The following is a 25,451-nucleotide window of genomic DNA, read 5'->3' on the forward strand; positions in this document are numbered from 1 at the left end:
TGACAAACGATACAGTTATGGCTATTTGTAAGAAAGTTGCAAAAAAACGTATTTGCAGTCGGACCCAATTCCAGGGCGCAACAACATAGACTTCCGGCCAGCTCACACTTCGAGCTCCCCTCCAGCGCGTCAGAATTGACAGCAGAAGCTACGTAGCCAAGTTTATAGAAAGTTTTGGCACAGCCAGTAAACACCTACAACTCAATCTGTAGTGTGAATTTGAGAGATTTCGGTCAATATGGTTTTGCTGACAATGATCGCTCGGGTAGCAGATGGACTGCCGCTTGCTGCATCGATGCAAGAAGACGAGCAGGTTTGAATGAATAAAATGTGTTTCCTAGCTAAGGTTAGCCCTCGATGTCATTACATTGCACATAAGTAATTTGACGAAGGCGTCTTCTGTATGTGGGTGCTCTGTCAATCTGAACATTTACACACATCACTTGCGGTACAGTTTTTGGAAGCATAAGGACCTTGTCTTTCAAATCAGCTAGAAATAATAGAACAAAAAATGGTTAAATTGATACACACCTTGAAAGGGTTAGTGTTCCCCACATGGCCATATCTCTATGGTACAGCGCAAGTTTACGGAAAACATACTGAAGACAAGAGGCAACCACCTGTGTCAATTAAAGTTAGCTAACTAGAAAATCAAATAAAGTTTTATTTGTCACATGCGCCGAATACAGTGAAATGCTTACTTACAAGCCCTTAACAAACAATGTAGCTTAAAGAAAAACCTTTGTTAAGTAAAAAATAGTTAAGTTAAAAATAACAAATAATTAAAGAGCAGCAGTAAAATAACAGTAGCGAGGTTATATACAGGGGGTACCGGTACAGAGTCGATGTGCGGGGGCACAGGTTCGTCGAGGTAATTGAGGTAATATGTACATGTAGGTAGAGTTAAAGTGACTATGCATAGATCATAGAGTAGCAGCAGCATAAAAGAGGGGGACGACAACAATGCAAATAGTCTGGATAGACATTTGATTAGCTATTTAGGAGTTTTATGACCTGGGGGTAGAAGCTGTTAAGAAGCCTTTTGGACCTAGACTTGGTGCTCCGGTACCGCTTGCCGTGAGGTAGCAGAGAGAACAGTCTATGATTAGGGTGGCTGGAGTCTTTTTAGGGCCTTCCTCTGACACTGCCTTGTAAAGAGCTCCTGGATGACAGGAAGCTTGGCCCAGTGATGTGCTGGGCCGTAAGCACTACCCTCTGTAGTGCCTTGCGGTTGGAGGCCAAGCAGTTGCCAGCCATACCAGGCAGTGATGCAACCAGTCAGAATGCTCTCGATAATGCAGCTGTAGAACTATTTGAGGATCTGAGGACATATACCAAATCTTTTCAGTCTCCTGGGGGGCAATAGGCTTTGCGTGCCCTCTTCATGACTGTCTTGGTGTGTTTGGACCATGACAGTTTGTTGGTGATGTGACACCAAGGAACTTGAAGTTCTCAACCTGCTCCACCACAGCCCCGTTGATGAGAATGGGTGCGTGCTCAGTCCTCCTTTTGCTGTAGTCCACAATCATCTCCTTTGTCTTGTTCACGTTGAGGGAGAGGTTGTTGTCCTGTCTCATCTTTGTCGGTGATCAGGCCTACCGCTGTTGTGTCGTTGGCAAACTTAATGATGGTGTTGGAGTCGTGCCTGGCCATGCAGTCATGCGTGTGCAGGAAGTGTGCACGCACCCCTGAGGGGCCCCCGTGTTGAGGCTCAGCGTGGCGGATGTGTTGTTACCTGTCCTTACCACCTGGGGGCGGACCGTCGGGAAGTCCAGGATCCAGTTGCAGAGGGAGGTGTTTAGTCCCAGGGTCCTTAGCTTAGTGATGCGCTTTGAGGGTACTATGGTGTTGAACACTGAGCTGTAGTCAATTAATAGCATTCTCACAAAGGTGTTATTTTTGTCCAGGTGGGAAAGGGCAGTGTGGCGTGCAATAGAGATTGCATCATCTGTGGCTCTGTTGGGGCGGTATGCAAATTGGAGTGGGTCTAGGGTTTCTGGAATAATGGTGTTGATGTGAGCCATGTCCAGCTTTTCAAAGCACTTCATGGCTACAGATGTTAGTGCTATGGGTCAGTAGTCATTTAGGCAGGTTACCTTAGTCCCTGTGCCCAGGAACACTATGGTGGTGTGTTTGAAACATGTTGGTATTACAGACTCGGTCACGGACAGGTTGAAAATATAAGTGAAGACACTTGCCAGTTGGTCAGTGCATGCTTGGAGTACAAGTCATGATAATCCGTCTGGCCCTGCGGCCTTGTGAATGTTGACCTGTTTCAAGGTCTTAAGCACATCGGCTACTGAGAGCGCGATCACACTGTTGTCTGGAACAGCTGATGGTCTCATGCATGCTTCAGTGTTGCTTGCCTCGAAGCGAGCATTGAAGTAATTTAGCTCGTCTGGTAGGCTCGTGTCACTGGGCAGCTCGCAGCTGTGCTTCCCTTTGTAGTCTGTAATAGTTTGCAAGCCCTGCCAAATCTGACGAGTGCTAGAGCCGGTGTAGTATGATTCAATCTTAGTCCTGTATTGATGCTTTGCCTTTTTTTATCTTTGTTCGGAGGGCAGCTCCTTGAAAGCGACAGCTCTACCCTTTAGCTCAGTGCAGATGTTGTCTGTAATCCATGGCTTCTGGTTGGGGTACGTACAGTCACTGTGGGGACGACATCATCGATGCACTTATTGATGAAGCCAGTGACTGATGTGGTGTACTCCTCAATGCCATCGGAAGAATCCAGGAAGATATTCCAGTCTGTGCTAGCAAAACAGTCCTGTAGCTTAGCATCTGCATCATCTGACCACTTCTTTATTGACCGAGTCACTGGTGCTTCCTGCTTTAGTTTTTGCTTGTAAGCAGGAATCAGTAGGATAGGATTATGGTCAGATTTTCTACATGGAGGGAGATGGAGTGCTTTGTACGCGTCTCTGTGTGTGGAGTAAAGGTGGTCTAGAGTTTTTTTTCTTCCTCTTATTGCCCACATAACATGCGGTTAGAAATGAGATAAAACGGATTCAAGTTTCCTGCATTAAAGTCCCCGTCCACTAGGAGCGCTGCCTCTGGATGAGCCTTTTCCTGTTTGCTTATGGCCATATGCAGCTCATTGGTTGCGGTCTTAGTGCCAGCATTGGTTTGTGGTGGTAAATAGACAAACTCTCTTGGTAAATAGTGTGGTCTACAGCTTGTCATGAGATACTCTACCTCAGCCAAGCAAAAACCTTGAGATTTCCTTACTATTAGATTTTGTGCACCAGCTGTTGATTACAAATATACACAGACCGCCACCCCTTGTATTACTGACGACGGCTGTTCTATCTTGCCGATGCAGCGTAAACCCCGCCAGCTGTATGTTATTATTAATGTCGTCGTTCAGACACGACTCGTAAAACACAAGATATTACAGTTTTTAATATCCCATTGGTAGGATATTCGTGATTGTAGTTAATCTATTTTGTTGTCCAATGATTATACATTGGCTAATAGGACTGATGGTAGAGGCAGATTACCCACTCGCTGTCGGATCCTTACAAGGCACCCTGACCTATGTCCCCGTTATCTCCGTCTCTTTCTAATGTCAATCACAGGGATTTGGTCGGGTGTCTGAAGTAAATCTTTTGCGTCTGATATCTTGAAGCTCTTTTCAGTCATAAGCGACATTGTCAGAAACGTTATGTACAAAATAAGTTACAAATAACGGAACAAAATACACACAATAGCACAATTGGTTAGGAGACCGTAAAACGGCAGCCATCTACGGCGCCATTATTTATTATGCTCAGAACACCTGTGTGTAAGTGTGACTCAGGAAGTGGAAGCTGTATGGATTAGAGGTCAACCGATTCTGATTTTTAATTAAAAACAATTTTTGGGGGGAGGAACCAAAAAAAGCCGATTTTAATCGGCCAATTTGTATATTTATTTGTAATAATTGCAATTACAACAATACTGAATGAACAATGAACCCTTTTATTTTAACTTAATATAATACATAAATAAAATCTTTTTAGTCTCAAATAAATAATGAAACATGTTCAATTTGGTTTAAATAATGCGAAAAGAAAGTAAAATTGCAATATATGCCTTGTAAAAAAAGCTAATGTTTAAGTTCCTTGCCCAGAGCATGAGAACATGTGAAAGCTGGTGGTTCAATATTCCCAGTTAAGAAGTTTTAGATTGTAGTTATAGGAATTATGACGCGTCGACTATTTCTCTCTGTACCATTTCTATTTCATAGACCTTTGACTATTGGATGTTCTTATAGGTACTTTAGTATTGCCAGCCTAATCTCGAGAGTTGATGGGCTTGAAGTCATAAACATCGCTGTGCTTCAAGCATTGCTAAGAGCTGCTCGCAAATGCAGTAAAGTGCTGTTTGAATGAATGCTTACGAGCCTGCTGCTGCCTACCACTGCTCAGTCAGACTGCTCTATCAAATGTCAAATTAATTATAATAAACACACAGAAATACAAGCCTTTGCTCATTAATATGGTCAAATCCGGAAACTATAATTTCGAAAACAAAACGTTTATTCTTTCAGTGAAATACGGAACCATTCCGTATTTTGTTGAGCGGGTGGCAACCTTAAGTCTAAATATTGCTGTTACATTGCACAACCTTCAATATTATGTAAAATTTTGGCAAATTAATTACGGTCTTTGTTAGGAAGAAACAGTTCGCAACAATCCAAGTGACCCAAACTGTTGCATATACCCTGACTCTGCTTGCACTGAACGCAAGATAAGTGACAGAATTTCCCTAGTTAATATTGCCTGCTAACATGCATTTATTTTAACTAAATATGCAGGTTTAAAAAAATATACTTCTGTGTTTTGATTTTAAGAAAGGCATTGATGTTTATGGTTAGATACATTTGTGCAATGAATGTGCTTTTTTCACAAATGCACTTTTGTTAAGTCATCAACCTTTTGGAAAAGTTGAAGTAGGCTGTGATTCGATGATAAATTAACAGGCACCACATTGAATAAATGCAACACAGGACAAGCTAGTTAACCTAGTTAACATCATCAACCATGTGTAGTTAACTGGTGATTATGTGAAGATTGATGGTTGTTTTATAAGAAAAGTTTAATGCTAGCTCGCAACTTACCTTGGCTCATTGCAGCCACAAGGTCCTTTGGTCGCTGCACTCGCGTAACAGGTGGTCAGCCTGCCACGCAGTTTCCTCATGGATTGCAGCGTAATCGGCGTCCAAAAAGGCCAATTACTGATTGTTATGAAAACTTGAAATCGGCCCTAATTAATCGGCCATGCTGATTAATTGGTCGACCTCTAGTATGGATCTGTGCAAAACTGAGACAGTGTATTTTTATTTTTTATTTGAAGGATTCTTTCTCGCTGTTGAAAGGGCCATATGTTTCGAAAGCCATATTGCAAGCAATGCTTATTGACGTTTCTAAGTGTTAAATCACAGCGTTGGGATTGTAGTTAACCTGAACCAGACTTCGGTGAAGCTTATGGCTGAGAACTCTAGGGAGAAGGCAGAATGATACCTGGAGTTTGAGAGCTACTCTATACAGTGCATTCGGAAAGTATTCAGACCCTTCACTTTTCCACATTTTGTTACGTTACAGCCTTATTCTGAAATGGATCAAGTCATTTTCCCCTCATCAATCTACACACAATACTTCAAAGATAAAGTTAAAACAGGTAATTAGACTTTTTTTTCTTTTTTATTAAAAAGAAAAAGCAGAAATATCTTATTTACTTAAGTATACCCTCAGAGCAAAAACCAAGCCATGAGGTCGAATGAATTGTCTGTAGAGCTCCGAGACAGGACTGTGTCGAGACACCAATCTGGGCAAGGGTACCAAAAAATGCAGCATTGAAGGTCCCCAAGAACACAGTGGCCTCCATCGTTCTTAAATGGGAGAATGTTTGGAATCACCAAGATTCTTCGTAGACCTGGCCACCCGGCCAAACTGAGCAATCGGGGGAGAAGAGCCTTGATCAGGGAAGTGAACCCGATCTTTGGAGAGACCTGAAAATAGCTATGCAGCGACGCTCCCCATCCAACCTGACAGAGCTTGAGATGATCTGCAGAGAAGAATGTAAGAAATGAATCAATCAAATGTATTTATAAAGCTCTTTTTACATCAGCAAATGTCACAAAGTGCTGTAGAGAAACCCAGTCTAAAACCCCAAACAGCAAGCAATGCAAATGTAGAAGCACGGCGGCTAGGAAAAACTCCCTAGAAAGGCAGGAACCTACGAAGAAACACCCCAAATACATGTGCCTAGTTTGTAGCGTCATACCCAAGACGACTCAAGGATGTAATTGCTGCCAAAGATGCTTCAACAAAGTACTGAGTAAAGGGTCTGAATACTTATGTAAATGTGATATGAGTTTTTTTTATTTTTTAATAAATTAGCAAAAAGTTCTAAAAGCTGTTTTTGCTTTGTTATTATGGGGTGTTGTGTGTAGATTGATGGGGGGACAATTTAATCAATTTTAGAATAAGGCTGTAACAAAAAGTGAAGGGGTCTGAACTTTCCTGAAAGCACTGTATATACAAAAGTATGAGGATACCCTTTTAAATGAGTAGATTTGTTTATTTCAGCCACACCCATTATTAATAGTTGTTTGACCGCACAGCCATGCAATCTCCATAGTCAAACATTGACAGTAATATAACCTTACTGAAGAGCTCCATGACTTTCAACGTGGCACCGTCATAGGATGCCACCTTTCCAACAAGTCAGTTAGTCAAATGTCTCCCCTGCTAGAGCTGCCCTGGTCAACTGTAAGGGCTGTTATTGTGAAGTGGAAATGTCTAGGAGCAACAACGGTTAAGCTGCGACATGGTAGCCACACAAACTCACAGAGCGGGACCGCCGAGTGTTTGAAGCGTGTAAAAATCGTCTGTCCTCGGTTACAACACTCACTACCGAGTTCCAACCTGCCTCTGGAAGCAACGTTCGTCTGGAACTATATAAAATGGGTTTCCATTGCCGAGCAGCCGCACACAAGCCTAAGATCACCATACGCAATGCCAAGTGTCGGCTGGAGTGGTGTAAAGCTCGCCACCATTGGACTCTGGAGCAGGGGGAAATGCGTTCTCTGGAGTGATGAATCAGCATCACCATCTGGCAGTGCGACAGAATGAATCTGGTTTTGAGGGATGCCAGGAGAACACTACCTGCCCCAGTAGATAGTGCCAACTGTAAAGTTTGGTGGCGGAGGAATAATGGTCTGGGGATTCTTCATGGTTCGGGCTAGACCCTTAGTTCCAGTGAATGGAACTCTAAATGCTACAGCATAAAATAACATTCCAGACAATTCTGTGCTGCACAACATTGTGACAACAGTTTGGGGAAGGCCTTGTCCACTTTCAGCATGACAATGCCCCCATGCACAAAGCTAGGTCCATACAGAAATGGTTTGTTGATCGATGTGGAAGAACTTGACTGGCAGAGCCCAGACCTCGACTCCATCTAACCTTTGGGATGAATTTCAACAGTGACTGCGAGATAGGCCTAATCGCCCAACCTCACTAATGCTCTTGTGGCTGAATGGCAGCAATGTTCCAACATCTAGTGGAAAGCCTTCTCAGGAGGACGGTTATAGCAGCAAAGGGGGACCAACTCCATATTAATGCCCATGATTTTGGAACGAGGTGGTCAACAAGCAGGTGTCCCATTGGTCATGTTAGTGTATTTTAGTAGGCTATAGGTGAAGACCAGATTAAATTGAGAATAGTCTGAGTATATTATCAAGTGGTTGTCAAATTGTGAATGAGAGACTGATGAAGTGTGTGCAGATGTTCGATGAGCAGGTGTACACATACGTTTGGTCATGTAGCATACTTCCTAGCTAATTTAACTAGCTAGCTAGTTAGAAGGCTAAATCACATTTGTAAAGTTAGCACGGCAAAGTTGTACCATATTCTGCTGAATACTACTAGCTAACATTTTATTTTCCCATTTGCGTTCTATCAGATATAGTATAGCTGTTTGTTATAACTGCAAATGTGTTATTTTATACCCCTTTATCTCGCCTATGTTTAGTCAGGAAGAGACTTGCAACACTACCAGAGCCAGGCTAAGCAGCTCTGCCGCAAACTCAATGCCCAGAGCCCCAACAGATGTACCCTGGAGGCTGGGGTCATGTCTTTCCAGTAAGTATTGTTAGAAGTAGATTTTCTTAATATATTATATTTTTATATATCTTTTACATTTGTCTTAAATAATATCACAGTCACTACTGCATCCAGAGTGATATTGTTGGGGAGGGTTACTACACTGAACAAAATATCAACGCGACATGTAAAGTGTTGGTTTCATGAGCTGAAATAAAAAATCCCAGAAAAGTTCCATACGCACAAAAAGCTTATTTCTGTCGAATTTTGTGCACAAACTTGTTTGCATCCCAGTTAGTGAGCATTTCTCCTTCGCCAAGACTATCCATATCCACCTGACATATCGTCTGAGGGGGGGTGCTGAGGAGTATTTCTGTCTGTAATAAAGCCCTTTTGTGGGGAAAAACTCATTTTGATTGGCTGAGTCTGGCTCCCCAATGAATTGGCCTGACTGCCAAGTTGGTGGGCCTATGCCCTCCAAGGCCCACCCATGGCTGCACCCCTGCCCAGTCATGTGAAATCCATAGATTAGGGCCTAAAGAATTTGTCAATTTAGTGAGTTCCTTTTATATGAACTGTAACTCAGTAAAATCTTTGAAATTGTTGTTTATACTTTTGTTCAGTATAATAAGCTAATGAAGATGAATTTCTCTTTCACACACAAAGCCAATAGGATCGGAGTTGGATGGACTCGACACACACACTCTACAGGTTCTCCTAGGCTGAACATGCAAAATTGTACCAAAAAGTTACTTATTAATTGAGTAACTACTGACTAACTGATAATAACCAGGCTGATGAGGCCTTAAGAACACATCCTTGTGTAAATTTGAATAACCAGCATACAGAAAACACTAACACTAAGTAACATGATTAATCTTCTATGCACAATTGTCATTTTATATTTTGCATACAGCCTAGCCACCATTCTATATTTACCAGTCAAGTAGCAGTCTTGTGTGATAATCAAAGGTGGAACTCTCTAGGACCTCCTCCTAAATCTGTGTTTATAATACTGTCATTATTATCTTTGTGTATTTCGCGTGGCATTGAGGAATTTAAAGCGATGTTCCGGTTGTGTCCTCGCCATTCATTTAGTATGCACTGCGGTGTGTCTGCTGTGTCATTCAGGGCCCTGAGTTGTTTTGTGAGTAAACTAGGCTGGTTATGTGGTCAGGAGTAACTCTGGAGACAATGACCCTTTTTACGATAACTCTCTAGCCTGTCACTGGACGGATACTGTGGGTCTATGTGGAAATCTCAATGAAGCTTCACTATAACTCTGTTACTTTCCTTTAACATACTAATGTCTGTCTCCCCAGCTATGTATTAGAACATGGTGTGTGCTACTTGGCCTTGTGCGAAGCCGTGTTTCCCAAGAGGCTGGTCTTTGGGTACCTGGAAGACCTCCAGACAGAGTTCCATGAGCAGCATGGAAAGAAAGTCCCCACAGTCTCCAGGCCGTACTCTTTCATTGAGTTTGGTGAGAGGTTGTCTTTTTTTCACTCATTATCGTCCCATTTTTAAGACATCCCAGGCAAACAAAAAGCATTTGGGAAATGTCCTTTCCTTCATAATGCCTTTCCTTAATCCACACTGATGTAAAAAACAAACACTAAATAAGTCTGGCAAAAACAAATTCCCTGCTGTATTGCTTTCCCCCATTCCATGTTTTTTGATTCAGTGCAGCAGAGACGAGTGGACAACTAGAGGATGCCACATTAGAGTAGGGTGTCAGGTAGCCTAGTGGTAAGAGCGTTGGGCCAGTAACCTGAAGGTCGCTGGTTCGCATCCCTTAGCCAACAAGGTGAAAAATCTGTTGTGCCGTTGAGCAAGGCACTTAACCCTAATTGCTCCTGTAAGTCGTTCTGGACAAGAGGGTCTGCTAAATGACTCAACGTAATGGAGATGCACCATAAACCAACACTTAGTGTGTAATTGCGTCTCATCCTTCCTCTGTCCTCAGACACGTACATCCAGAAAACTAAAAAACCTACATTGACAGCAGGGCACGGAGGAACCTGGGCAGCATCAACACAGAACTGCAGGATGTCCAGCGGATCATGGTGGCAAACATTGAAGAGGTCCTGCAACGAGGAGAGGCCCTATCAGGTCATTTATAATGATCATACCTCGTACAGTACACAGCCCTGGCATCAAAACCACCATACAGACATAAAATACACATCATTCATTTAAAAGGGATAGTTTAGCAGATGTTTTCATACATACAGTTGAAGTCAGAAGTTTACATACACTTAGGTTGGAGTCATTAAAACTTGTTTTTCAACCACTCCACAAATTTCTTGTTAACAAACTATAGTTTTGGCAAACTTTGCATGACACAAATAATTTTTCCAACAATTGTTTACAGACAGATTATTTCACTCATAATTCACTCTATCACAATTCCAGTGGGTCAGAAGTTTACATACACTAAGTTGACTGTGCCTTTAAACAGCGTGGAAAATTCCATGGAAAATTATGTTATGGCTTTAGAAGCTTTTGATAGGCTAATTGACATAATTTCAGTCAATTGGAGGTGTACCTGTGGATGTATTTCAAGGCCTACCTTCAAATTCAGTAGCCTCTTTGCTTGACATCATGGGGAAATCAAAATAAATCAGCTAAGACATCAGAAAGAAAGTGAGACCTCCACAAGTCTGGTTCATCCTTGGGAGCAATTTCCAAATGCCTGAAGGTACCATGTTCATCTGTACAAACAATATTACGCAAATATAAACACCATGGGACCACGCAGCCGTCATACCGCTCAGGAAGGAGACGCGTTCTGTCTCCTAGAGATGAACGTGCTTTGGTGCAAAAAGTGCAAATCAATCCCAGAACAACAGCAAAGAACCTTGTGAAGATGCTGGAGGAAACAGGTACAAAAGTATCTATAGCCACAGTAAAACGAGTCCTATATCGACATAACCTGAAAGGCCGCTCAGCAAGGAAGAATCCACTGTTCCAAAACCGCCATAAAAAAAGCCAGACTACGGTTTGCAACTGCACATGGGGACAAAGATCGTAGTTTTTGGAGAAATGTCCTCTGGTCTGATGAAACAAAAATAGAACTCTTTGGCCATAATGACCATTGTTATGTTTGGAGGAAAAAGGGGGAGGCTTGCAAGCCCAAGAACACCATCCCAACCGTGAAGCACGGGGGTGGCAGCATCATGTTGTGGGGGTGCTTTGCTGCAGGAGGGACTGCTGCACTTCACAAAACAGATAACATCATGAGGGGGGAAATTCAGTGGATATATTGAAGCAACATCTCAAGACATCAGTCAGGAAGTTAAAGCTTGAACGCAAATGGGTCTTCCAAATGGACAATGTCCCCAAGCATACTTCCAAAGTTGTGGCAAAATGGCTTAAGGACAACAAAGTCAAGGTATTGGAGTGGCCATCACAAAGCCCTGACCTCAATCCCATAGAAAATTTGTGGGCAGAGCTGAAAAAATGTGCGTGAGCAAGGAGGCCTACAAACCTGACTCAGTTACACCAGCTCTGTCAGGATGAATGGGCCAAAATTCCCCAATTTATTGTGGAAAGCTTGTGGAAGGCTACTGAAACGTTTGAGCCAAGTTAAAAAATTTAAAGGCAATGCTACCAAATACTAATTGAGTGTATGTAAACTTCTGACCCACTGGGAATTTGATGAAAGAAATGAAAGCTGCAATAAATCATTCTCTCTACAATTATTCTGACATTTCACGTTCTTCAAATAAAATGGTGATCCGAACTGACCAAAAACAGGGAATTTTTACTAGGATTAAATGTCAGGAATTGTTAAAAACTGAGTTTAAATGTATTTGGCTAAGGTGTATGTAAACTTCCGACTTCAACTGTATAGTTGTCTAATGTGGAGCTGGATCCATATTCAGTAACATCAGTTGTTGAATCGCAATATCTCTTAAACGGCAACCATCACATTCATACATCAGTTATCACCAGCACAATACCAGTTTCAACATGTGAAAAAGGCACATTTCTAAGTTTTGTAGAATACTTATTTTTTTATAAATGTTCTATCTGATGACATCAAAGTTAACGGTGATGTTCCAAACACTGAGATTCACAGTTACATATAATCTCCCTTGTATTGTTGCACATTTTGAAAATCCTCGTTCTTTAAAAACTTTTAGTCATACTTTCATGTCAGGAATTGCCCACCTTTCCTAATAATTTATGATTAAAGCCTGCATAAATTCACGGTTAGATATAAGGCAGCTATTGGTTACATTACGGTCCTAAATATTAATCAGACATTTTTTTTCCCCTACAGCTCTCGACACCAAAGCCAGCAATCTGTCCAGCCTTTCAAAGAAGTACCGCAGCGATGCCAAGTACCTCAACACCCGATCCACCTATGCTAAGATAGCAGCCGGGGCAGTCTTCTTCATTACACTTATCGTCTATGTGCGTTTCTGGTGGATCTGATGCGTAAGGACTGTGAAAGGAGAGATAGTCTGGGTTCCCTTTGTAACCAAATATGAAAACTGTCAATTGTAATATATTAATGGTTTCTGTTAACAGCAAAGCTTACGTTCCTACACGGGTGCCTTAGGGGGAGGGTGGGACCTTGTACACAGGTGCCTTAGGGGGAGGGTGGGACCTGGTCTGATTACTGGATGAGTGGCTGGACTCATGACACACAGCTGAAACAGACATGTCGAATATCTTTATGGACACATACTGACCTGTGGTTGCTAATGTGAGCGAGGTGTAGCTGTCTGTGCATTCATAGTGTTTGTATAATCCCATTCGCTGGAGTATAAAAGGGATTGAAAATGTGTTAGCAATGTTTACATTATGAGGTGGGGGTTCTTTACCATGTCTCTGAAGGAAAATTATATATGCAAATGGTCTTAAGTGTGAAACAATTTGTTACCGTGAGTTTATTGTTTACAAAACATACATAATTGTAAGTCATTATTTGTTCAAAGGTATATTTACTATCTTCTCAATGTTTATCAGAATAAAAAAATTGGAACACTACATGTTGAAATTAGAATTAACACTCCCAAAAACATAGTCGCACGATTAAATGCACACACATGCTCATACTTGAAATGCACACATAAGCATGCAAGCCTCTTCAGTGACCCAGTCGGTCACTAGGTCTGCACCACAAGATTCTCCTTCTGGAAAACAAAAGGCACCAATGAGACGATCAGAATCCCCATTTGTACAACACTATTTACCATCATAGACTACTTCATCCAAACGTATGCCTGGAACTTTTGAGCTTTCAAACATATTGTCAAGATAAGTGTGACAGTGCAGTTTGTTTTGATAGTGGTCTCACATCATTGTTGGTCAAATATGCAGTTAATTTTTGAAGAGTCAATCCAGGTTACAAAGTCTATCATATTTCTGATTAAATAAATAATGTAGGATTTGGGGACAGTGTAGCTGGTTTGAGCAATGACAAGATGCTAGAAAATAAAAAAGTAGACACAATCAAAACCCAACACTTACCTAGTGACAAGGAGATGGGTCTGTGACAATCCCTGGTCCCACATGCACATCTAAGGAACAGTCAATGCCACAAAGCACTAAATACTGTAGATAGTCACAGATGCGGCAATGTAGCCTAGTGGTTAGAGTGTTGGACTAGGAACCGGAAGGTTGCAAGTTCAAACCCCTGAGCTGAAAAGGTACAAATCTGTCGTTCTGCTCCTGAACAGGCTATTAACCCACTGTTCCTAGGCCGTCATTGAAAATAAGAATTTGTTCTTAACTGACTTGCCAAGGTAAAATAAAAAATGCACAATCTAATTGACATTTCAGAGGGTTGAAAAACACATTGCCACAGCACACACACACTCCAATTGAATCCTACCACAGGTAAAGTTGGGACTGTGCTTACCTTCATTCTGAACACGTTTGGGTCAAGATTGCGCGATAGCAAGTAACGCAATGAAGCTTATCTGCAAGTCTTATAGCTTATCATGTTGTTACATTGTATTTACAATACTGTTACATTGTTGTTTGCTACATTATTATGTTGTGACATTGTGTTGTTTCATGGTGTTTCCAGCTACATTGTTGGTTATTCAGAATGTTACACTGTAGACTACAGTCACAGATTGAGAAGAATCGTTGCTACAGTAACATAACATGTAGCCTAGCCAGGACGTTTTGCAGATAAAAGTTTCCAACTACAGCTACAATTCTACAGATTGTGGAATTAATCTTTTGTTTTGCCCTTAATTCACGTAAAGAAAAGAAAACTTTAAATCAAACAAAATGATAATTTGACAGCGCCCCAGTTACTGCAACATATCTTTTAAAAAATAGAGAGAAGTAAAGTTAGAGAGCTGTCAATTGGGGTCTAGTGGAAGTAGCTGCTATGCAACCAAGCAAGTTTGTTGGAACATTCGGTGTTAGTTATATAACAGTCGAATGTCCCAACAAGCTGGTTTGGTTGCATCACGGCTAAAGTGGAAGGAGCCCTCTGAGACCCTTTCAGCCATCCAAAAAGAGTAAAGATGAAGCTGCACTGAATGTCTCCCCTATTCTTTTTATGTTGGGCCTTCACCTCTTGGTTAACGTTACACCTATCAGGCTCATTTTCTCAGGTCTATCCTCTTACTCAATCAGATTTGTTCTCTGATAACATTTTGTGGCAAGATAAATATTTATTTTTCAAACAAACTCCCATCAAAGTCAATAGGTGCGCTGTTGATATGTATACCCCCATTACTCTTAGAAAAGTATCCACATCAGCATTTGGATTTAGGTTTCTCTTCTGCCCTGAATATACAGGTATGTGACAGGCCCATAAGGTAGTTAGCAGTAGCTCTGTACTCGTGACATAGTTAAACAATCTTGTTTGACCGGTTTTTGTTCAGTCATAGTATAGATCCTGGCAAACACATACAAATGACTTCCAATCCAGAAAAACGTCTTCCACTTCCTCTGCTTGTAGAACCTATGTGTCGGGTGTTCTTCCTTTCACGTGTGTGTGCGTGAGTGTGCGTACATGACTGTCTGTCTGTCTGACTGTCACTGTCACCCCAGTAATTGAGTGAAGCCTATGTTTGGGATGATCTGAGGGAGACACTGCCAAGAAATCAACCTGTTTGCATCTGTGTATGGGATGAATTACCAACAAGATTTTCAGTGGATTTTAATAATATAGTGGGGCAAAAAACTATTTAGTCAGCCACCAATTGTGCAAGTTCTCCCACTTAAAAAGATGAGAGAGGCCTGTAATTTTCATCATAGGAAACACTTCAACTATGACAGACAAAATGAGGGAAAAAAATACAGAAAATCACATTGTAGGATTTTTAATGAATTTATTTGCAAATTATGGTAGAAAATAAGTAAAAAATCACAGCAGATACTGACATGTTTTCTGATCCACACCCCTACCTTTAAAAAAAGGTATCTATATTTCCAGCCATGTGAAATCGAAAGATAAGAATTCATTTCAATTGACAGATTTTCTGAAACTCTTTGAAATTGTTGCATGTTGCGTTTATATTTTTGTTAAGTGTAAATTCCTTTGCTGTGATGATTTCTTTGATTAATTCTTGTCTTTCACTTTTGTCTCACAACCTATTTAGCTTTCCTGTGTTCTGCTCCCATTCATCACCTGGAGAACCATCTTGCTGCAGTTTGAACTAGCCCCTGACCTCACTATTTAGACATTGGGACCATGTCTTTTTTTTTGTGGATTTTGTCTTACAGTCTAGTGCATTTTAGAGTTGAAGAACACCAACTACAGACACATGTGCTTGTTTGTATCACAACACAAGACAAGACCCAGATGAAGACACATTTATTATAATCCAAGGGATAGACAAAAGGCAGGTCGGGGACAGGCAGAGTCCAAAACGATACAGGGCGGCAGGCAGGCTCGAGGTCAGGGGCAGGCAGAGTGGTCAGGCAGGCGGGCTCAGAGTCAGGACAGGCAAGGGTCAAAACCAGGAGGACGAGGAAAAAGAGAGACAAGGAAAAACCAGGAGCTGAGAGAAAACCGCTGGTTGACTTGGCAAGACGCTAGGTGAAAAATTAATTTGAATCCAATTTGTAACGATAAAATGTGAAGAAATCCAAGGGGGTGTGTAGACTTTCTATAGTGACCGTTAGTATTGGGATAATATTGTGAGGTCCCTGACAATTCCCAACTTTACTTTTGATCTATCTTGTTTTTAAGTTTTTTAGGTATTTTGTAAGCTTCAAATGTCACAGCTAACAGTAGATGAAATATGATAGTGATATAAATGGTTTGTCTAGGTACAAACAGAGGCACACGGGAAATTAAAAGGAAAACATACCCAAACTGAAATGCTCCAAACGCGACAGTGCTACACAATTAGCAAACAAGGGAAGTTCACTTACTATATATGCACAACAATCTGTCAGACCATATACATCTACAGTGCCTATAGAAAGTCTACATCCCCTTGAACTTATTTAACATTTTAGGTGGAATTGAAATACATTTAATTGTACTTTTTATCATTAATCCACACAAAATACTGCATAATGTCAAAGTGAAAAGAAAATTATACATATGTTTACAAATTAATAACAATTAAATAACTAAAATAGTAATTGTTTAAGTATTTGTCTTTGTTTAGGCAAGCCTAAATTAGTTCAGAAGTCAAATTTGGAATATCAAATCACACATCAGTGGTACGTGCATATGTATTCACCCCCTTAGCTATGAAGCACCTAAATAAGATCTGGTGCAACAAATTACCTTCAGAAGTCACATAATTAGGCCACCTGTGTGCAATCTTAGTGTCACATGATCTGTCACATGATCTCAGTATATATACACCTGTTCTGAAAGGCCCCAGAGTCTGCAACACCACTAAGCAAGGGGCACCACCAAGCAAACGGCACCATGAAGACCAAGGAGCTCCCCAAACAGATCAGGGACAAAGTTGTGGAGAAGTACAGATCAGGGTTGGGTTATCAAAAAATATCAGAGACTTTGAACATCCCACAGAACACCATTAAATCCATTATTAAAAAAGGGAAAGAATATGGCACCACAACAAACCTGCCAAGAGAAGTCCGCCCACCAAAACTCACGGGCCAGGCAAGGAGGGCATTAATCAGAGAGGCAACAAAGATAACCCTGAAGGAGCTGCAAAACTCCACAGCGGCGATTGGAGTATCTGTCCATAGGACCACTTTAAATCGTAAGCTTTACGGAAGAGTGGCCAGAAAAAAGCGATTGCTGAAAGAAAAAAATAAGCAAAGCATGTGGGAGACTCCCCAAAGCATGTGGGAGACTCCCCAAACATATGGAAGAAGGTACTCTGGTCAGATTGAAAAAATGTAGCTTTTTGGCCACCAAGGAAAATGCTATGTCTGGCGCAAACCCAACATCTGTCATCATCCCGAGAACACCATCCCCACAGTGAAGCATGGTGGTGGCAGCATCATGCTGTAGGAATGTTTGCAACAAGGTGCTAATGTAATACTGCAAAAGAATCCTAGCGAGAAACATGCTTCAGTCTGCTTTACAACAGATACTGGGGGCATAAAAGGGATAGCCCCACCTCTTTCATGTGGATGTGATCTGGTTGATTACATTGACTGAGGTGTGTAGCGGCCAATAAGGAGTAGGCTTCTGTCCAAGTAGCAGGGGAGTGGGAGGAGTTTTGCACACCAGGTCTGCATTCAGTAAGTTTTTACGTTCTGGAACGTTCAATCGAACAGAAAAGGCGCTGGACTGAACGACTAATTGAAAAATGGGAAGGAGTGGGGTTGTGGATTGGGAAATACTACAGCCCCACAGTGGAGGTGTTATAATACCCATAAAACCTAGTGGTCAAACAGGGAAATGGTTCCAATCGTTTTTCCACCATTCATTTTTCCCATAGGGGATTTTAGAAACACTTAAAATAAGGGCTGGGTTTTGTGTAGGCTTACCCTGGCGTGACATTTTGATAATCATGTAAATCTTTCTAGGACAAGGTGACTTTTATCAACTAACTCATTGTTGGAAAAGGACACGTATAGTTGAAGACGGAAGTTTACATACACAGCCAAATACATTTAAACTCAGTTTTTCACAATTCCTGAAATTTAATCCAAGTACAAATTCCCTGTCTTAGGTCAGTTCGGATCACCATTTTATGTTAAGAATGTGAAATGTCAGAATAATAGTAGAGAGAATTATTTATTGCAGCTTTTATTTATTTCATCACATTCCCAGTGGGTCAGAAGTTTACATACACTCGATTAGTATTTGGTAGCATTGCCTTTAAACTGTTTAACTTGGGTCAAACGTTGCAGATAGCCTTCCACAAGCTTCCCACAATAAGTTGGGTGAATGTTGGCCCATTCCTCCTGACAGAGCTGGTGTAACTGAGTCAGGTTTGTAGGCCTCCTTACTCACACACACTTTTTCAGTTCTGCCCACAAATTTTCTATAGGATTGAGGTCAGGGCTTTGTGATGGCCACTCCAATACCTTTGTTGTTCTTAAGCCATTTTGCCACAACTTTGGAAGTATGCTTGGGGTCATTGTCCATTTGGAAGACCCATTTGCAACCAAGCTTTAACTTTAACTGATGTCTTGACACCATTCTCCCCCATAGTGCTATCTGTTTTGTGAAGTGCACCAGTTCCTCCTGCAGCAATGCACCCCCACAACATTTTTTATGTTTTACCTTTATTTAACTAGGCAAGTCAGTTAAGAACAAATTCTTATTTTCAATGACAGCCTAGGAACACTGGGTTAACTGCCTGTTCAGGGGCAGAACGACAGATTTGTACCTTGTCAGCTCGGGGATTCAAACTTGCAACCTTTCGGTTACTAGTCCAATGCTCTAACCACTAGGCTACCCTGCCACCCCACATGATGCTACCACCCCCGTGATTCACTGTTGGCATGGTGTTCTTCGGCTTGCAAGCCTCCCCCTGTTTCCTCCAAACATAATGATTGTCATGACCAAACAGTTCTATTTTTGTTTCATCTGACCAGAGGACATTTCTCCAAATAGTACAATCTTTGTCCCCATGTGCAGTTGCAAACCGTAGTCTGGCTTTTTTATGGCGGTTTTGGAGCAGTGGATTCTTCCTTGTTGAGTGGCCTTTCAGGTTATGTCGATATAGTACTCGTTTTACTGTGGACAAAGATACTTTTGTACTTGTTTCCTCCAGCATCTTAACAAGGTCCTTTGCTGTTGTTCTGGGATTGATTTGCACTTTTCGCAGCAAAGTACATTAATCTCTGGGAGACAGAACTAGTCTCCTTCCTGAGCGGTATGACGGCTGCGTGGTCCCATGGTGTTTATACTTGCTTACTATTGTTTGTACAGATGAACGTGGTACCTTCAGGCATTTGGAAATTGCTCCCAAGGATGAACCAGACTTGTGGAGGTCTACAATTTTTTTCTGAGGTCAGCTGATTTCTTTAGATTTTCCCATGATGTCAAGCAAAGAGGCACTGAGTTTGAAGGTAGGCCTTGAAATACATCCACAGGTACACCTCCTATTGACTCAAATGATGTCAATTAGCCTATCAGAATCTTCTAAAACCATGACATCATTTTCTGGAATTTTCCAAGCTGGTTAAAGACAACTCAGTGTATATAAACTTCTGACCCACTGGAATTGTGATACAGTGAATTATAAGTGAAATAATGTGTCTGTAACCAATTGTTGGAAAAATTACTTGTGTTATGCACAAAGTAGATGTCCTAACCGACTTGCAGGAAGAAATTTGTGGAGTTGTTGAAAAACGAGTTTTAATGACTCCAACCTAAGTGTATGTAAACTTCCGACTTCAACTGTTGGTTAGCATTTCACTGTTAGTATACACCTTTCGTTTACAAAGCATATGACAAATAACATTTGATTTGGTCAACACAAAAAAAAATGCATTTTGGGTAAACGTGTCTTTCAGTATAAACTGCTCCGCAACGTAGCGTAACGGTAAAGCGAATTGAACCTCTGGCCTACAGTTGATCAGACTAATATTATTATAGTTATCTGATTGCTAACGTTTAGGTAGGCTGCTACAACATTTGTGTAAAGAGTTTTTGCTTGTTGCTGTCTGGAGTTATTGTCTTGTTTGCTAAAATAATATTGGATGGAAGTGGATGCGCCATGCCCGACCTGTGATTTCCGTGAATCTGATTGGTAAAGACACACACTCACGCACGCACGCACACTGCAGCACTTTTATCAGATGGACATAGTGCGCGAGTTGACGAATGACGAAGGCAAGTCAGTCTAAAAACAGTAGGCCTACTTTGCCCATTTTTTTCAACTTTTTTGCGTTCAAATTAATTAAACCAAATTAAACAAATGTGCTGGGGTAAATGCCTGTATATCATACATCACCCACTGGGCACACACTGGTTAAATCAACTTTGTTTTCACATCATTTCAATTAAAACCAACGTGAAATAGACGTTGAATTGACGTCTGTCTGTGCCCAGTGGGCATTGCCATTCATTTAGACTCATGCTTAATAATTCACAAAAAAGGATTCTGTGTTCACTTACAAAGTATCTTAGTGAACAGTGTGCAGTATAATGCCTTTTGGGAATAGGTGTGTGAGTGTGTAACCGTTCAACTGTGTGTTCATTGGGTCCTCAGTGCTAAGCCACTGGAATGAGGGAATGTGTGTTTACTTCCAGGGTTCCTATGAAGACAGAGTGGTTGTGTGTGTTTTTGCGTGTGCACATGCTTGTGCGTGTGCGAGTGAACCCATGTGTGTGTGTGTGTGTGTGTACGTGTGTGAAGGGCGTCTTTCTGGCTACCCGGTGCTCTGACATCCCCACACCCTCCTCCCCTTCCCGGTATACACACACACACACAGAGGGATTGTGTGGCCACTCCCCACTGGCAGCAGCTTGAGAGTGTCTACACAAGAAGGCTAGTGTGTTGTTGCGTTGTCTCTGCTCTGCTCTTTCAGCTTTAGCCCTTCTCCCTGCACCCACAGTTACCTACTCATTTACCGAAAGTAGCAGCTGTAAAATACATACCTGAAAGTAGATCCCCTTCATACTGGTCTTCACGAATATATCAATGGTAAAAAAAATAAAACTTTAAAGGTGTAATATGTAGAAATCGCTCCGCCATTTCCTGGTTGCTAAAAACAAGCAATAGAGAATAGAGCAATAGAGTGTAGAACATCAATGTACTAAATCTAAACTAATAGTTAGTTTAGATTTATTGTATTTTCAGTTGTTTGAAGCTGGTGTACAAAGCTGAAACCAAAAGACTCAAAAACTTAACTTAAGAACAGGAAGCATAGAAATCGCCCACATAAAACATATCTACAGCATCTTAGACTTGCTTTCAGTGCGAATGACAGATCTATAACACACATTTCTATGGTAATTTGGTCGGGTTGCCGAAAAAGTTACACATTGCAGCTTTAAGGTAATAAGTACAGTCAATCAATCCCAAAACAGGTTAGTAAAGGTGCCGATGGGAAAATGCTAAACTGGATGAACAGGAAAAAGTCGTTCCAATCAGATACACATTTATTTGAAGCACTCAGCAGAAACCCGAAGACTGTTGCACGGGAGCCTGAATAGAATTATAAGTTCCTTTGCATTGTGTTGATGTGGCAAGTCACAATTAGCTTTTTTGAAATTCCTATATCTTGAAAGCTTTATTTCTGAAATGCAAAACATTTTGGGACTGTATCAACAGTGGACATAGTTTTTGAGTGGATTTTTCCTTTAAGAGCTGTGCCTGCCTGTGAGTGAGCCTATGGCTGGTCCAGTCAGGATGAATAAACATCGGCATCTTTTCAGCAATTTGACCTAGCTCTTGCAACATTACTGAATTTGCTTCTCCCATCTGGCACTCCAGTCACTGAGCGCTAACACATAGGAAGGAGTGGCATCCTGCCTCTCCTAGGGGAACTGGCTGATTTTACCTCCAGGAGCCACGTTGCCTTCTCAGCCGTCCTGCTATGGTTTGTCTTGTTTTATTGGTTGGGGAGTGTTATGAGTTGCTCAGAAAAGGTAGGTTGGATAAATTGGACATGTTAGTGAAAGGACATTGTGGTCTTTTCTTGGTCTTGAGACTAAGTGGGCTTTGGCTCTTATGTGTGCATGAGGTTCAGTTTTATTTTACTTTTAAATTTTACCTTTATTTAACCAGGCAAGTCAGTTAAGAACAAATTCTTATTTTCAATGACGGCCTAAGAACAGTGGGTTAGCTGCCTGTTCAGGGTCAGAACGACAGATTTGTACCTTGTCAGCTCAGGTTGCAACCTTCCGGTTACTAGTCCAACGCTCTAACCACTAGGCTACCCTGCCGCCCCAGTAATAGCTAGCAATGGTAATGATAGCTAGCTAAAATACGGTGGTCTCCTTAATCTTAGTTAGCTGGCTAAAGTTATACTGCCTCTACAGTCAATCTGGCAACATCACAGTCATGACTAAATGTTGTCCTACTAATTATTTGCCTTCTTTTGAAAGGTCATTGTGTCATCTAAGACTAATCCGAGTTGTATTGAGGTAGGCTAATGTTAGCCAGCTACGCTAGCGATGATAATGATTATCAAAATATACATAGCCAGATACATAAACAGCAGTCTATGGTCTAGCTACCGATATACTCACCACCATTGGGGACCAACGAACTCCAAACACTTATACCGCATGGTAGGTGTAGTAGGATGTCCCTTGGGGGCATACGTACCTATGTAGGACATGCAAGGGTTAGGTTAATAAACAGGCTGGAGCTAGAACCTCGTGGTCGCACGTCTTTATTTTAGATCATACTACATGGTGTCAGAAGTGGTTTTAAAATTCACATAAACGTGAAGGAGGTACCAAGTAAATCATACATTCAGGCTGTTTCAAAGCAGGGAGGGCACAGTGTTGGAGATAAACAGCGCATATCATTATTTTGCTAGCTAACGAGCAAGGACTAAGCTATTGCTAAGCAACATGTTGCAAGAGGAAGAAGCTGGCGGGATTTCAGGGTTTGCCACTCCAAATTCAACGGGCTCTGGCGCAAACACGGACAGGCCAGTGGCTAGTGCTGACGGATTTCGCATTAGTCCCCCTGAGAATTTTGTTTATATGGACATTCAAAACTGGCCAAAATGGATCAGGCGCTTTGAAAGGTACAGGGTAGCATCAGGCTTAAATGTGAAAAATGAGGCATTTCAAGTTAATACACTGATCTACTCTATGGGTGATGAAGCCGAGGATATATTAAATTCTTCAACGTTGACCGAGGAAGAGAAACTTAACCACAGTGCCGTTAAAGACGGTTTTGAAACGCATTTTGTAGGGAGACACAACATTATTTTTGAGAGAGCTAGGTTTAATATGCGCAAACAGGAGCAGGGGTGAAACCACAACAGTTTTATCACAGCTGTTCACAAACTAGCAGAACATTGTCAGTTTGGAGCGCTCAGGGAAGAGCTGATCCGAGATCGGATTGTAGTCGGAATAAGAAATATATCACTTTCTGAAAAGTTACAGTTGGATTCCCAGCTTACCTTGTCCAAAGCTGTAAACCAGGTGAGGCAGAGTGAGACAGTAAAAAGACAGCAGACGATACTGCGCGACAGCAGCTCCTTGCAGAACGAAGAGAGTGAGGAAATACATGCATTTTCATACAGAGCTAAAAAAAATGGAGGGGAACACAGAACAGAGACAGAGTGGAGAAAACAATCACAGACCGCAACAGTAGCTAGTTCAAATATTTGTCGCAAATGTGGGAAATCCCCTTTCCACAGATGGAAAGATTGCCCAGCAAAGGATGCGGAATGCAGGACATGTCACAGGAGAGGACACTTTTCAGCTGTCTGTCGATTAAAGCAAATGCATGAGGTTTCAGAGGAGGAACAGCAGGACAGCATCTTTCTGGGAGAAGTAAAGGGAAACAATACTGGCTGGCATTCAGACATTAAACTCAATGGGGAGGTTGTGTCATTTAAACTAGACACTGGGGCAGCAGTGACAGCTATCCCAACTAGGCTGTATAGCTATAGCAGAGATGGCCCTTTGCTCTCTACAAACAAAAAACTGCCCAGTAATAACATGCTACCAGTGGAAGGGCAGTTGGTGATTAAACTGGAGAGTAAAGACAAAAGTGCCCTCCAGCCTGTCTTCGTCATTGACTCTCTAGCCAGACCGTTGTTGGGGCTGCCAGCAATTGAAGCATTGCAACTCATTGAGAGAGTGAGCGAACTGGAGGACCCAGGTGAGGTTTTCAAAAAGAAATTCCCAAAAGTGTTTTCTGGTCTAGAAAGGACAGAAGGTGACTACAAAATCCACCTGAAAGAGGATGCTGTCCCCTGTGCCCTTACCACCCCCTGCCGGGTGCCTATCCCTTTATTGGCCAGAGTAAAGGAAGAGTTGGGGAGGATGGAAGACATTGGGGCGGCGTCTAAAATAGAGAGTCCCACAGACTGGTGTGCAGGGATGGTGGTTGTCCCAAAAGCCAATGGGGAAATAAGGATCTGGGTGGACATGACTAAATTAAATGAGGCACTCTTCAGAGAGAGACACATCTTACCATCAGTGGAGCAGTCACTGGCTCAGTTGGATGGCTCACAAGTCTTCACAAAGCTGGATGCCCGCTCAGGTTCCTGGCAGATACCGCTGTCATCAGAGAGTAGGGCACCACAACGTTTATAACACCGCTGTCATCAGAGAGTAGGGCACCACAACGTTTATAACACTGCTGTCGTCAGAGAGTAGGGCATCACAACGTTTATAACACCGCTGTCGTCAGAGAGTAGGGCACCACAACGTTTATAACACCGCTGTCGTCAGAGAGTAGGGCATCACAACGTTTATAACACCGCTGTCGTCAGAGAGTAGGGCATCACAACGTTTATAACACCGCTGTCATCATAGAGTAGGGCATCACATTGTTTATAACACCGCTGTCGTCAGAGAGTAGGGCATCACAACGTTTATAACACCGCTGTCGTCAGAGAGTAGAGCATCACAACGTTTATAACACCGCTGTCGTCAGAGAGTAGGGCATCGCAACGTTTATAACACTGCTGTCGTCAGAGAGTAGGGCACCACAAAGTTTATAACATCGCTGTCATCAGAGAGTAGGGCATCACGACGTTTATAACACCGCTGTCATCAGAGAGTAGGGCATCACAACGTTTATAACACCTCTGTCGTCAGAGAGTAGGGCATCACGACGTTTATAACACCGCTGTCATCAGAGAGTAGGGCATCACAACGTTTATAACACCTCTGTCGTCAGAGAGTAGGGCATCACGACGTTTATAACACCGCTGTCATCAGAGAGTAGGGCATCACAATGTTTATAACACCGCTGTCATCAGAGAGTAGAGCATCACATCGTTTATAACACCGCTGTCGTCAGAGAGTAGGGCACCACAAAGTTTATAACATCGCTGTCATCAGAGAGT

General features: G+C 41.9%; 1 protein-coding gene, 1 long non-coding RNA gene and 1 pseudogene across 3 annotated transcripts in view; 2 read left to right on the forward strand and 1 right to left on the reverse strand.

Annotated features, from left to right (window-relative positions):
• The first annotated feature begins 96 nt into the window (after positions 1-96).
• LOC135558460 (vesicle-trafficking protein SEC22b-B-like) lies at positions 97-13,091 on the forward strand (annotated as a pseudogene).
• A 40-nt stretch (positions 13,092-13,131) lies between these two features.
• On the reverse strand, positions 13,132-23,906 carry LOC135558461 (uncharacterized). The gene is made up of 4 exons (XR_010458364.1): positions 23,550-23,906; positions 22,660-22,738; positions 13,575-13,624; positions 13,132-13,237 (listed from the first exon to the last, which is right to left on the reverse strand). It is a non-coding gene; the product is annotated as an uncharacterized LOC135558461 (long non-coding RNA).
• The window catches only part of LOC135558457 (UDP-N-acetylglucosamine transporter-like), a 36,694-nt gene continuing 32,823 nt past the window's right edge, over positions 21,581-25,451 (forward strand). The window contains exon 1 of one of the 2 annotated variants that reach the window (XM_064992264.1): positions 21,581-22,056. In XM_064992264.1, coding sequence (XP_064848336.1) covers positions 22,039-22,056 — 18 coding nt within the window. In that variant the 5' untranslated portion in view covers positions 21,581-22,038. The remainder of the gene's footprint in view (positions 22,057-25,451) is intronic. The other variant, XM_064992265.1, reaches the window with a different exon arrangement.

The sequence above is a fragment of the Oncorhynchus masou genome, chromosome 17 (assembly GCF_036934945.1).
Source record: "Oncorhynchus masou masou isolate Uvic2021 chromosome 17, UVic_Omas_1.1, whole genome shotgun sequence".
Lineage (NCBI taxonomy): Eukaryota > Metazoa > Chordata > Actinopteri > Salmoniformes > Salmonidae > Oncorhynchus > Oncorhynchus masou.